General features: G+C 37.9%; 2 protein-coding genes across 3 annotated transcripts in view; one reads left to right on the forward strand and one right to left on the reverse strand.

Annotated features, from left to right (window-relative positions):
- The window catches only part of ace2 (angiotensin I converting enzyme 2), a 68025-nt gene extending 61897 nt beyond the window's left edge, over positions 1 to 6128 (forward strand). For both annotated transcript variants that reach the window (XM_055005083.1, XM_023268388.3), the window contains 7 exons: positions 913 to 1035; positions 1220 to 1398; positions 3518 to 3576; positions 3677 to 3774; positions 3865 to 3981; positions 4425 to 4619; positions 4701 to 6128. In XM_055005083.1, coding sequence (XP_054861058.1) covers positions 913 to 1035; positions 1220 to 1398; positions 3518 to 3576; positions 3677 to 3774; positions 3865 to 3981; positions 4425 to 4619; positions 4701 to 4803 — 874 coding nt within the window. In that variant the 3' untranslated portion in view covers positions 4804 to 6128. The remainder of the gene's footprint in view (positions 1 to 912; positions 1036 to 1219; positions 1399 to 3517; positions 3577 to 3676; positions 3775 to 3864; positions 3982 to 4424; positions 4620 to 4700) is intronic.
- Positions 5922 to 13163, reverse strand: il1fma (interleukin-1 family member A). The gene is made up of 7 exons (XM_023268389.3): positions 13057 to 13163; positions 12845 to 12963; positions 11540 to 11636; positions 9988 to 10375; positions 8517 to 8642; positions 8268 to 8407; positions 5922 to 6700 (listed from the first exon to the last, which is right to left on the reverse strand). The coding sequence occupies exons 1-7, from the start codon at positions 13063 to 13065 to the stop codon at positions 6479 to 6481; spliced, it is 1101 nt and encodes a 366-aa protein (XP_023124157.1). The 5' UTR covers positions 13066 to 13163; the 3' UTR covers positions 5922 to 6478.
- Positions 13164 to 13867: the final 704 nt, after the last annotated feature.

Consider the following 13867-nt stretch of genomic DNA (forward strand, 5'->3'; position numbering starts at 1 on the left):
GATATTCTTTAAATATACTTATTTTGTTGCTAATGTTGTGCAAAGCGACCAAAGTTGAAGGGCAGATGCTTCAATTCAGCATGAAAACTACATTAAAAAGCCTTTAGACCAGGGCTGTCAAACATGCGGCCCGTGGGCCAAAACCAGCCCTCCAGAGGGTCAAATCTGGCCCACTGGGTGACTGTGTAAAGTGTAAAAGTTACAGAGAAAGCACTAAGTGCAAACTCTAAATTAGTAAAACTATAAATTTAAAATAATTTCTAGATCCTGACAGTTTGTTTTGATCAACAATCTAGATTGTTCATTGTTCTTTTGCCGCTTTGTGTCTCATTTTTGTAATATTTTCTCTTGTTTTTGTTGGGTTTTTTTTGTCTTTATTTGTCTGACTTTTGTCATTTTGATCATAAAGTAAAATACTATATCATTCAGTTCTACATACCTGTGATTGAATATTTAGTTCCCTTGTAGATAAAATGTGATCTATAAGTTCTAATGTGTAAATAATAAATAATGTTTTGTAAAAAGACAATTCCTTAAATGTGAACATTTTTGCACTAAAACAAAGGAAAGCTTTGGAGTTGTCATTATTTATAGGTTATTCTGCTGTGATTTTACTGGTCTGACCACTTCAGATCAAATTGGGCTGAATATGGCCCCTGAACTAGAATGAGTTTGACAACCCTGCTTTAGACTGACTTTCACATTACATGTAAACAATCAGTGTGTTTGCAGTTAAATTTAGTAGAGATTTAGATTTTCTGCTGCTTTCTGCCTGCATCAGGGAGAATAGAAGAATCACACATATTTGGGTTTAGATTTGATACGATAATAAAGACATAAATATGATCACATTCCTCCCAGTTCTGCTTTAAAGCGTCACTGATGTGTGTTCGTTGCTGGTTTTGAATGCAGATACTTCACCAGAACCATCTACCAGTTTCAGTTCCAAAAAGCTCTCTGCGATGCTGCCGGTCACACAGGCGCCTTGTCGTCATGTGACATCACTGGTTCTACTGCAGCCGGAACCAAGCTGAGGTTTGCAAAACTTCCAGTTCCTCCTTGAGGGCTGCTCACTGGTTTCTGCTGCCCCAATGACAGATCTTTAAATGTTGTATTTAGATTTCCTGGACAGTCAAAATAATGTCTGCTTCACCATGTTATAGTACACTTTGTGGTATAAGTGCAACAGTAATTTATCATCATCGTTGTTTTGTGCTAGAAATATGTTGGAGCTGGGAAGGTCCCAGTCCTGGACCAGGGCTTTGCAGACGATATCTGGTGATGTTAAGATGGATGCCCGCCCCCTGTTGGACTATTTCCAAAAACTTCATGAATGGCTGGAGGTGGAGAACCAGAAACACGGCAGGACTATAGGCTGGAGGACAGACAGAGATCCATGTAAGTACAAAAGATCCTGAGGACTACTACCACTGAAATAATAAGCACTTCTCCTAAAATATTGGGCTAGCTGGGAGAAATGCCTCAGCTGCACAATGCTGGCACACCTAAAGTCACAGTGTGCTGTTTTTGTGTGGGTTACACAAAGGAGACTCGTTTCTGTAATGATCCCTGTCTCAGCCCTCTTTGTTTTTGCTGTTCCACCCGTCTCCTGCCACTTCCTGTTCCTACCACATGTCCTTGGACTTTCTTCCCCGTCTAAGTCACCTGGCTTCCCACACCCACACACCTGTTTCCCCTTATCCATTCACCTCACAGAACCACTTATCTGTCCCCAGTCTGTTCCCAGATCAGTGAGTCATTCAAGCTATACAAGATGTTCTGGGTTTCTTTCTGTCTGCCTGGAAGGTTGAACGATTTCTTAAAGCCCACCTTTGGTAAAAATCTTTTTTTTTTTTTTTTTTTACCTTGTTAACATGTAATAATAATAATAATAATAACAGCTTTATTTATATAGCACCCTTAAGAAAAGTGTTCACAAAGTGTTTTGACAGTTAAAACATGCAACACAGACAATCAAACAAGCTATAGGAGACAAGTCAGAGCAGTCAATTAAAATAAATAGTAAAAATGATAATAAATAATAATAAATTAACTGAATAATTAGCTAGATTAACAATCATAACAACAAAGGAACAAGGCAGTTTAAAAATGAAAGAATAATATTGAGGGTTAAAATTAGAAATTAAAAATCAAAAAAGTCAGAGAATTAAAGGATTAGAGAGACGACATCACACCAAAGAACCAGGCAGCTAAAAGTAAAATAAAACAAGAGAGAACATCTAAAATAAGCAGGACATAATACAAAATAAAACGCTAAAACTTTATAAAGCTAAACGTAAACCTCACATAAAAGCACGTCTGTAAAAGTGGGGTTTTAAGAAGTGATTTAAATGAAGTTACTGACTCTGTAAGCCTGATTGTGTGTTTTTTATATGCTGGAAGATACATCATGAGTGAAATGTGCAGTCAACGCCATCGTGAAGCATTTCCACCTTGAAACTGCAGTATGCTAATGACAGTCTCAAAAACACTGATTTAGACGCCCATGTATTTCAGACAAAAACCAAAGAATCAATTCTGTCAAATTGTGCAGTGGACTTTCTGTAATGTTCTTCTTCAAAACCACTTTCAGGGTCGAACATGTACGGCTTCAGCGTGGTTTTACGGTATCTGAGTATAGTAAGCTCGAGCTGCAGCGAGTGGGGAGGGATGCATAGACGGATACTTTCTACAGTTTTAAGGGTTTCATGAATGACCGAGAAGCAGCTTGCCTTTCTCATGCACTGCATTTGGGCCCTTCTTTCTCCACTTTCCTCTCGCTTTCAAGCTTTATGCTACGCTATGGCACCAGCTGGAGCTTCATATTTGATTCACAGATGTTTGTTGGTCTTCTCGTGTTGAACTGCTCCTTTCCCTTCTGTCCTGTTTTGTTTCCTTCACAGAAGATTCATTGGGTCTAAGTGTATTTTCACTTTAAGTTCACATCAGGCACAGCTAAACTGAAAAGTTTTCCTAGAGACATAAAAATTATAGGAGTTGAGCATTACTTCTCTCAGCATTACGTAAAAGCTGTCACACACACGCACGCGCGCACGCGCACACACACGCGCACACACACACACACACACACACACACGCACACAGCTGATGTTACTTCTGGTGAAACATTTGCTGTGCAACTTCATGAAGAAGCACTGAAGTAAAATAAAAAAGTTCCTGAGGGTATTTTTAAGGAAGTAGGAAAATGCCCTCCAGACACTGGTGTTCTTTAATGACAGATATTTGCACAGTCACACTGCGTGACTAACTAGAAGGTGCTTTTCCTGAATAAAGCGCATGTGATTGCTTCTTACGGAGTTACAGTTGCGTCAGTGATGACAGATTTGCAGTAAATTTCAATTTACTGTTTTGCATCCTACCAAAATAGCTCAACCAAATATCTCGTGCTCCACGTTTGACCTAATGACATATGGAGAATGAAAGTGAAAAACATGTTTAGCAAAAGATTCATTATTCATTAAACATTATTAATGATGAATTTGTTGTTTTTTTACAGTTTCAGAGAATGCCATCACAGTGAGACTGAGTTTGAAGGCAGCAATGGGCGATGAAGCTGTGAGTCATTATTAGAAGTCTTAATTACACCTGAAATAACATAAATTCTGCAGTTTGTTTGATTTCGTGGAAAGTAATATTGACCTAATCTGTGCTGCAGTATTCCTGGAATGACAACGAGCTGTACCTGTTCAAGTCTAACATTGCTTATGCAATGAGACAGTACTACAGCCAGAAGAACCAGAGCATTCACTTCACGTCAGTATCCTGCACTATCCTGGGACTAAAAATAGGAACATGATTTATTCTTTCTTTTTTTTTTAAACTTTTGTCCATTTGCACCCACAGAGCAGAAAACATCCTCAACAGCAACCCCACACCGAGAATCTCCTTCGACTTCGTGGTGACCGACCCAGCGAGTCCCTCCATATTCATCCCAAAGAGTGAGGTGGAGGCAGCCATCCGGTGAGGCAAAAACATTCACTCTTTTAACCCTCCTGCTGTCCTCATTCACGGGCACCAAAAAATATTCCACAATTATATATTGACCCGGCAGCTATTTTGGTGCAGGTGGTGAATTTTAGTAACTGAGTTGTTGCCTTAGCTTGTCCTCTAGCGCTATGATCAGATTTTATTTTTTGGGTTATGACCAAACGCCTGCAACTTTGAAAATGCACACATGCTAACATGCTACACAAAGACAGCGAACATGGTAACAATATACCTGCTGAATGAGAGCATGTTAGCATTATTAGCATTATAAGCCAGCTAGCATCTTTAGCATCGTGACTTTAGGATCTTAATTTAATTTCCCTCTGCAATATTTGACAGAATCAACTTTTTGTATACTTCCTGAATGTTTTGAATAGATGTGAGCAGTAATTAATTTGTTTCCATGTCCATTCCAGGTCATCTCGAGGTCGAATCAATGGCGCCTTCAAGTTAGACGACAAGACGCTAGAGTTTGTGGATATCATGCCAACGCTGGCCCCTCTAGTGCAGCAGCCGGTGGAGGTTTGGTTGGTGGTGTTTGGCGTCGTCATGGGCATCGTGGTGCTGATAGGCGTCTACCTCATCATCTCTGGTATCAGAGAGCGCAAGAAGTGAGTTTGTTCTCGAGACCGAGACTCATTTCTGGCATGTTTGATCAGCCACTTGACATGTTGTCTTTCTTGTGTTCGTAGGAAACCTAAAGAGGTGACTGCAGAGAATCCCTATAGTGCAGATGCTGATGGACACAGTAACAAAGCCTATGAGGACAGTGAGAGTGAACTAACTGGATTCTGAGTACGCAGCTGAACAACAAAGGGAACTACTTCATGCTACAGTAGTATCATAGTCACCGTCCAAGAACTGGACAGTGAAGCGTTATAATTACTTTTCCCACCAGTGCTGCTTGGCCTCTCATCAACATAAACATAAGTGTTAAATGTGAATATGTGTTAGAGTTTTAGTTTAGTTTCAGTTTCGAGTCGCACAGCTATTGTATAGTTAGTATCTCTGTTAACAAAAACACGAATTGCTGTATACTAAATGTACTTCCATGTGAATGTACTCAAAGTCTGCTATTCTAATATTACACTTTGTGGTACAACAAGTAATACAATTCAAAATGTACTTTACTGTGCTTTTTTTGAGATGCCATTAAGTGCAATTAAATGTATTTAAGTGTTCTTTTTGTAATAATAATATGTGCTTTCCTTGTACTTTGAGAATAACAAAATTAACTAATGTCTTTGGCAAAAATAATACTATGTAGAATATAATTTAATTAAACTGCAAAATTAAAGCTGTAATAGTTAATAATGTTAAGTTATAAAGCACACCTTTACATACCATCAAAATATATTTTTACTCAATAGAACATTTGAATAATACACATAAACTGCATTGTTTAAAGGTTTATGTTTAATAAAGGTTGTTTCAGAAGGAACAATGTTTCCAATTTACCTCTCAAATGAAGTTTTTTTGATTTGCAGATTATTACATTTTTAGAATTCAAAATGTTTGATCTTCTGTCTGACTGTTGGAATGTGAATTTCTGCAGGAATGTCTTTATTGCTAAGTCTTTTAATATTCTATGTAGCCTTTATTGGTCAGGGGTATTTATAATATGATATTTGATACTTGTTCTAAAATATCAAATTTGATTTTATCATTTTACACCTTAAATGTGCAAAAGAAAAGTAAAATTTAAAATGAAAATAATGTTTTCAAATGCTGCAGAGTGCCAGTGCTTCATTTTTTTGAAAATGCAAAGTCTATGGCTGAAGTGTTGCATTTTTTTTTTTCAATTAAACTGATTTTTATAGTTACAAAACACAAAACACACCGTTGCCCAAAGCTGGTGATTTTACTGTGCAGATAAAATACGCATGTCAACAAAACAGATCACAGTATGCAAATAGAAGCGTAGAACATCTTTATATGTTAACATTCAATATGATCCAAGGTTTAAAGTGTGATTTCTAGTCATCAATTATATAAAGTGTACATGTTTTAGTATCTAACTCACTTGCTTGTGGTAATACATTGGATTCTTTGGACTGTTTATGTAATTTATCTCGCAATGTCTTATGATAATGTACATTAAAATGTGTATTATTACATTGCTTTGGTTTTTACACTTAATCTTTGACTATGTTTTTTTAATGAAAATTACATTACATTTTCATTTCAAATTCTTATATAATATTGGTTGTAAAAAAACAAACCATTTTAAACAACAGAACTGAATACATGGTTGTATGATACATATTTACGCATTTCTGCAATAGCAGAATTTCACTGGTTTTCTGTCACCGGACCAGATGGCTCAAACAAACGAGCTCCTCTCCTGCTTTTATTTATTTATTCTTCATATGAAATTTAAATCACAAATAAAATTCACAGAAGATTTTCAAATGTTAAACTAACGTGACTGAGAACTAGGAATACGTCTGAAAAACAAAGACACTCTCCATCACTTCTGAATAACGAAGAGGAACGAATGCTCTTCCACGCGTCCGTCCAGGGTTGCCATTTCCACGCACTCTGTCTCGGTGACTATGTGGATGAACCAGCCGTGGTGCAGCACCGACTCAAACTTCCGCTGCTTGGTCTTGTCAGACTTCATGTAGAAGACGAAGGAGAGGGTGCTCTCGTCGCTCTTGGAGATCTGCCTCAGCCTCTGCTGTTCACACGTCTGCACGGGCAAAAGAATTAATCATTTTGTTTGCAAGTATCACAATCCTGCTATCATGGTGTTGAACTAACAATGAGATTAAAGGCAAAACATTTTCCTCCTATTAACTTTTAGTTATCTGTAACATCACTGTTAGGGCCTTTTTACACCCTTTGTTTCTGGACGGTGTGGATTGATTACACCTGGTCGAACACTGAGCTCCAGATTCCCACCTGGCACTCATGAGGAGTGAGTAGCTTGGAGCTCCAGACCACCTCCCAGCCCTGGTCCTCCACACCTCAGATTGGTCCACCACCAGGACTCCTCCCACAATCACTGCACATGACTATATATCTGCAACCAAGGCTCTCAGTGGGGGTGGCTGATGCTTTGAAACCAAGTTATTGAATGTCTCTCTCCACCACCATCTTTAAATGAGGAAAATGTTTTGGAAGAATGGTGTCTATCCCTCCAGTAGAGTCCTAGAGACTCAATTAGAATCGACTCCACAGTACATCGAGCCTGTTCTGGTACCCCATCATGGCCAAACACCTTCAGACACTTTATCATGGCTTTTCCTTTATCACCCGTCTACTAAACCTGCTAAACGCCAGCAGCCTTTTCACATGCGTTTCATGTGCTGACACAGGATCTTGGTAACGCCAGCTTTCCATCCACACACAGCCTCACAGACTTGTTATTGATTACCTAATATCTTACCGATGTGTAAACGTTTTCATATCTTTCAGATGGCAGAGTAAACAAGTTCTACATTTTTTAATGATTTTGACTCTTGCAGATTCACGTCCAGTTTTCCATTATACTGAATGCTTTTTCACAAATTGTATTAGGAGCTACACAATAGCCAATAGTGTGTCAAACTAACGTGTATATATTGTGTTATTGTATATGCCTGACATGGTATGTGCTGCGCAGTGCTTGGTGGTTAGCACTGTCGCCTTGCAGCTGTAAGATCCATGCATGGAGTTTGCATGTTCTCCCTGTGCATGGTGGGTTTTCTCCTGTTACTGCGGCTTCCTCCCACAGTCCAAAAACAGGTTAATCGTTAACTCTAAATTGTCTGTAGGTGTGAATGTTAGTGTGATTGTTTGTCTCTAAGTGTAGCCCTGTGATAGACTGTTACCTGTCCAGGTGTTCCGTGCCTTCACCCTAAGTCAGCTGGGATAGACTCCAGCTTTCACAACATTCAGTATGCTTCTAACATACTGAATACACTCATTCACTTCTGGTTCTTTTCAAAGACTTTAGTCTGTGGTGATGATGTGTGGTTTTGCGTTTCTAATATTTATCCTGCTTTCACTGATGTTGCTTTGGTGGAACTTTTAAACTGTGTGTGTTTATTTCACCAGTTTCACATCTTCCTCTTGTGCCATTCCGTAAAATTTGCAGCATAATCAATTTTAAAGTAGACGTTGCATGTTTGTACAGACTGCTTCCTTTCCCCAAGCAACCGTGACTGAGTCCTGGAGACTTTTTAAAGCCTAAATGTTTAGATTTTTTTTTTTTTTTTAGCAACCAAAGAAGTAAAGCTGCCCAAACCAGGACTCTATCAGTCTGTTGTTATTACCTCCACTTGCAGGAACACTCTGTCCCCATCCTTGCAGCACCTGAGGAAGCAGTTGGAACTGGTGAGGTTCAGGACGACTGGAACTCCTCGGAAATTCCTTTCCATAAAATTTGACTTATAGTAGTAGATGGTAATCTTTTCTGAACGTCAAAAAAATAGACAGAAAAACACATAAAAACAGGGAAATCAATTCCTCTAATAGAAGAGATCATTCACGTTTTTGTGTGATCACATTGCTGTTTGACAAACCTGGATTTGGTGAAACGTAGAGGCTCTTCTGTGAACATTGACCTCTGAGGTATCGGTGACTATCGACGTGCTCGATTAAAACATTTGACAGTTTTTCCTGTCTGAAACTGCCACTTCCTCTTGGAACTGAAAGTGAGACAGGGAACAATCAAACAAAGGTCATGTACTTCATGAATCAAATCCCTTTGGTAGAAACAAAAGAACAATGGATGGTGGTGATCTTATTCTACGGTCATGATGCTCAATGTGTTTTCTTCTCCTCGAGGCCTTCAGTCTGACTCTTCACTCAGTATTTTACCTTTATGTGAACTGGTGTCTCCAATAGAAGAGAGTTGCACTGTGATCTAAAACTGTTTTCTAACTTCGCTCTCAGAATAGTAGCTTCTGCTTTCTGCCGCTATCTCTGCGATCTCATCTCATTCTTGTTTAGAACATATTTTTAACAGGACATTTGCATTCAACACGAAAAACTTGTATGAATGATCAGAACAGTTTCCATGATTGTCTGTCTGCAGGGGATTTTCAAACATGTCAGCTGACTGAGCACAGAAAGAACGCATTTTGATTCCTGGCTTTCTAAAACTTGTTTGATTTATCTCCCTCATTCCATCGCTGCTAATGGAAACCAAGAAGAAAACTTCTTTCCATTACAGACATCCAACAGTCAGACTCATCCTTTATTTCAGCTTGTTTGATTATTTACCTTTTCATGTTTTACTGACTAATTTAAGTCAACGCATACCCAAGAGAATGATCAGAAACCAGGACATGGTGTTTAATCATATAAAAAGTTAACCGGGATGCTCTAAAAACCAGATTGTAACCAGAATACCAGATTTAGATGTAAATGTATACAGATTAAAGAACTCATTTGCAGAGATTTTGGAGATAAATCCACAGTGACAATACAGCAGCTAGTATAAATACATATTAAAAGTCTAAAATAATAATACTGATATTTAAATTCATGAGCTAAACCTGGACTTAACTTAAAACCAGCTCCACCTGCACATTCATCCAGCAGCATTAACAATCAGCTGATGAATGTATGGTTAGAGTTTTCATATATAAGTAAATTTAGCTTATAAACTCTTTATTTTTATTTGTTTACTTAATATGATTTTGCAGGACTTTTACTTGTAATGGAGGATTTTTACATTCTAAAGTAGAAGGTCTGATTACTTCTGCCATCTGTCTTTTCATTGTCTGCTTTCGGACTGCTTTTGTCCTTTAGTTTTCAGCTTTTTGAAGTTTTTATTTTCGAATATAAAGCATGAATGTCTGGTGTTGCTGATAAAGTTTAGCAGACAGTAAAAACCAGGTCTGACAAAGTGTGATATGTTGTACTTAGAATGCATTAAAAACAGCTTAATAAATACTGTAAATACAAAAGCAGGAAACTAACATACTAACAAAGTGACTACTGTTGTTGTAGAAGAACAGACAAGAGACCAAAATCCTACAAACTCACCGAGCGTCACTGTGCTGGTTTCAGACACCACGACTACATCATTTAAGGTGCATCCCATCCTGCCACATCCCTGACATGGACCTCCGCTGTCGCAGCCTCTTCCTCTCACCACAGAGATGCTGGTTTTGGTCATCGTAACGATGAGCAGATCTCTCTGCTCCTCCTCTTCGTCTTCCTCATTCTGAGTTCGGCTGACGTCCTCTTCTGCACCCCCTGTCTCCTTTTCTTTCCCTTCGTGCTTCTCCACTTCATTCTCCAGGTCTTCCTCTCGTCTCATCTCCCAGCGAAAGTTCAGCATCGTGGACTCTTTGGAGACGGGACGCAAAGTGTCCTCATCTGGGGGTGGCTGCTCAGTTTGTTCCTTTATTCTGCCTGCCTTGTGCACCGTCTCAACAGGAAACCAGAGAAGAATTTACCGAGAACACAGCAACCGGCAGAATGCAAAGTCAAACCGATGCAGATTTAAATGAAGAAAATCTCCAAACACATGTAATTCAGTTGAAGAACCTTAATGAGTAACAAGATGAGAAGGAAATGACAGATCGTACAACAGATGCACACATTTTCTCTGTATTGTATTCAAAACTTCACTATCTCTCACATCATTTGCAAAAAAAAACTAAAATAAAAATGATTTCTTACCAACCTTCACTGTCAATAAACCTCTCCCATGTTTTTTTTTGTTTGTTTCTTTTTCTGTTTACATCTTCTTCCAAAAAAATCTAAAATTTTTTAGATTGATATTTGAGAAATCCACCACAGCATCATTTCAAGTGCATCTTTTTCCTACACTAACACCATTTTTTTTCCTTTAACGTCTTCTAATGCCACACAGAAACAGTTTGGCTGGATTTCTACAACTTTATTGTATTTGACACTTTTGTAAGCTTCCTACAAAAGGCAGAAACAACATGTTCTGTAGACTCCCTCAGTCACAACTTTAGCAATGTAATGGTTCTGATCTTTAAGTGAAAGCATCCTTATGCCTATGTGTGTGTGTGCTGTTGTTTTTTTGTTTTTTGTTTTGAACTTTTTATTTATTCCACGTAGGTACAACAGATCATAAAGTCAAACCTAAGTCAAGATCACATATTTTACATAGATGCCAACAACACTCTTGAATTCTGACTTCTCTCTAATATTCACCAGCACGGGTAACTAAGCAACCAAAAAGCAACACAGGTAAATAAAATAAATACATCATAAAAGCAAAGAGGTATTTAGAGCTCTGGTATCACTTGTATCATCGGTTTCCATCTTCTCTCAAATTATTCTAGCTTCAGTTGTAGTCTTGCTGTAGTTTTCTCCATAATGAAAACTTCTTTTACTCTGTCTGTCTATTGCATTATGTTGGGGGGATGTGGCTTCACCCAACTACTGATTGTAATCATTTTCTTTGCTGTCAAGAGCAGGACTCTCAATAGGTAGCTACTATCTCTGTCTATCAGATCTTCGGGTAATGTCCTGAGTATTTACAGGGTGTGTACTGTTGTTTTAAATATTTAACAGAATAGAATCTGAAACAACATCTCTACCTCAGAGACTGACTCACCAGCATTGGGTTTCCCTCCGCTAACATTTGTGCCAACTCTTCAGGTGTGAGATCCTGCAGGTCGATGCCGTTTATCTGCATCAGTTTGTCTCCTCTCCTGAGAAAAAAACAGGAAACAAGTAGGGCACATATTCAGTTTTACGTGATGAATAGATTAATGTTGCCAGAAAATATAAAAAAGATTCTAAAGTCTGTAATAAATATAGCTACAGAACAGCTGGACTAAACTTTATTTAAGGCAAGTTTGTCATCTTTAACCTGCTGCTGTCTTCTGTTCTTTTATTTTGAAGGTGCTCATTGAGAGAACTGTAAATGAACCAGAGGTACACTAACAAGTTCAAGTTTTTGTTGGCCAGTTCTCAACAAAATTACTCTACAATTATAATAACATGACAATATAACACGATTCATATATATACATACAGATATAGGTAACACATATAGAGTGGCTTATCAATTACTTATCAATACTCCACATAAAAACAAATAAACAAACAGAGAGCACAAGGAAACACATTAAAATTAATGAAAGAAAAATGGACAAAACAGACTAGAAACAGAAAAGGGCAGCTAGTAACGGGTCTAAAGTTAGTAATTCTATTTTTAAAATATATTATTATTACTTATGTTATCATTTTTAGTCTTGTATTCATCATTTTACCCTCATTTTTATTTATTCCACTTGATCTTTTCCCATATTTGGATATGGCATTTTTGTTAGTTTTATTGTTTTATCTGGTGTTGTTTTATTAATTTAATATTGATTTATTTTGAAATTTTTTTCCATGTTTAATTCTCTTTCCACTCGATGGTTTTCCTGAGAATCCTTCTTTTCGTTTTTTGTCCTGCCTGTAAAGCACTTTGTAAATGTTGTTTTTAAAAGGTGCTAAATTGATAAAGTTCATAATAACAACAATAATAATAATAATAATAATAATAATAATAATAAGAAGAAGAAGAAGAAGAAGAAGAAGAAGAAGAATATGCAAAGTTCACATTTTCTGGCTGTTTCCGAGCTATACTTTAACTGATCAGTAAAAACTGTGAGTAATGGCGATAAATTTCCTTTAAATGCTTTTACAGAAAGTGCAAAGAGTCTCTTTATCCAGTAGGAATTATGCCCCCTCTTCTTTTGGTGTCTCTGATAACAGAAGTCTAATCAAAATTTGATGAAGTTTTTCAGTTTTCAGTGTGAATTTGTCCTTCAGGAGCTGCATTAGCACACTGGTTAGTCATTCCATTTTCACAAAGAGGAACAACTTCAACAAAGGTCTACCAAACAGAATGTAAAAGTCCGACTGATACCTGGCAAACATTTTACTCCTGTTCTCATTTTTGGACTTGACCACCTTTTCCACTTCATACTGGTGCTTTCCCTCGTGGATCTGGTGCAGAATCAGGACGCCTCCGTTGACCTGAGAATCCTGTAATGTAGGAATAAATCAACCCAACAGTTAACACAGTCATATCTTTTGAAATGCATATTGTGTTGGTTTCTGGTAGATGTAGTCTCCTACCAGGTCCATCGTTGTCGTTGTGTCCGCAGCTGTTAATTTCAGAGACTGAAGCCGGTGGAAGCAGCAGCCTTTTTAAAGCTTCCAGTGAGTTTGTGCTTCTGCTTTGCACCAACAGAAGGAGAAGTAGGAACGAGGAGACTTTGACACAGAGCTGGATGAGGAACTGGTGTCAGAAGAGGAAGTAAAAGAAGAGTAAGTCTTTGATGGAAAAGGGATTGGTTCTGCTAGAAAACAGAACTTTGTGAGAACATTCAGTAAACAAACATTTCGTCAGCTAATAGCAGTAAAGAAAGTTCCACAGTGCGTCATTGTTGTCTGACTCACACACTGTTGTTAGGATGTACGTTTTTAAAGGCACTGCTAGCTTAACACTGACACTGATACCATGTATAAGTAGTGTAACACTAATACTAAAACCATTCATTGTGCAATAAATGCATGAGCTGTGCTTGACCTTGAAGGGAGAGAGATGGATTCCCAGGCTCTGAAGGACTGAATACATGAGAAACAACCAGGGACGGGTCAAGCTGGAAAGTGTTCACACAGACACACACCAAAAAGATAAGACAATTTTGGCTTTGCTTCACAGTAGATTCCTATTTCCCTTTAAGATAGCAACTAATTGCACTGAAACTGCTAAACTCCAGGTTGTTTAAAGGTGGAAACCATAATAATCCTCCCTATAAGACACCACCAGACCACCAGTACCACAGCAGAGCTACCAAAGGAACAGATTAACAGCTAGAGAGCAGGAAGAGATGCCATATATATATATATATATATATATATATATATATATACACAGTGTGTG

Source organism: Amphiprion ocellaris, chromosome 1, assembly GCF_022539595.1.
Source record: "Amphiprion ocellaris isolate individual 3 ecotype Okinawa chromosome 1, ASM2253959v1, whole genome shotgun sequence".
NCBI lineage: Eukaryota > Metazoa > Chordata > Actinopteri > Pomacentridae > Amphiprion > Amphiprion ocellaris.

Bases quoted from the DNA above. Each gene is read 5' to 3' on its own strand.
- il1fma (XM_023268389.3), bottom strand. The intron at 11,637-12,844 runs GTATCAGTCGGA...TTTTTTTCTCAG, and splicing joins AGGAGTAAAATGTTTGCCAG to GAGAGGAGACAAACTGATGC. The intron at 10,376-11,539 runs GTGAGTCAGTCT...TTTCCTGTTGAG, and splicing joins CGGAGGGAAACCCAATGCTG to ACGGTGCACAAGGCAGGCAG.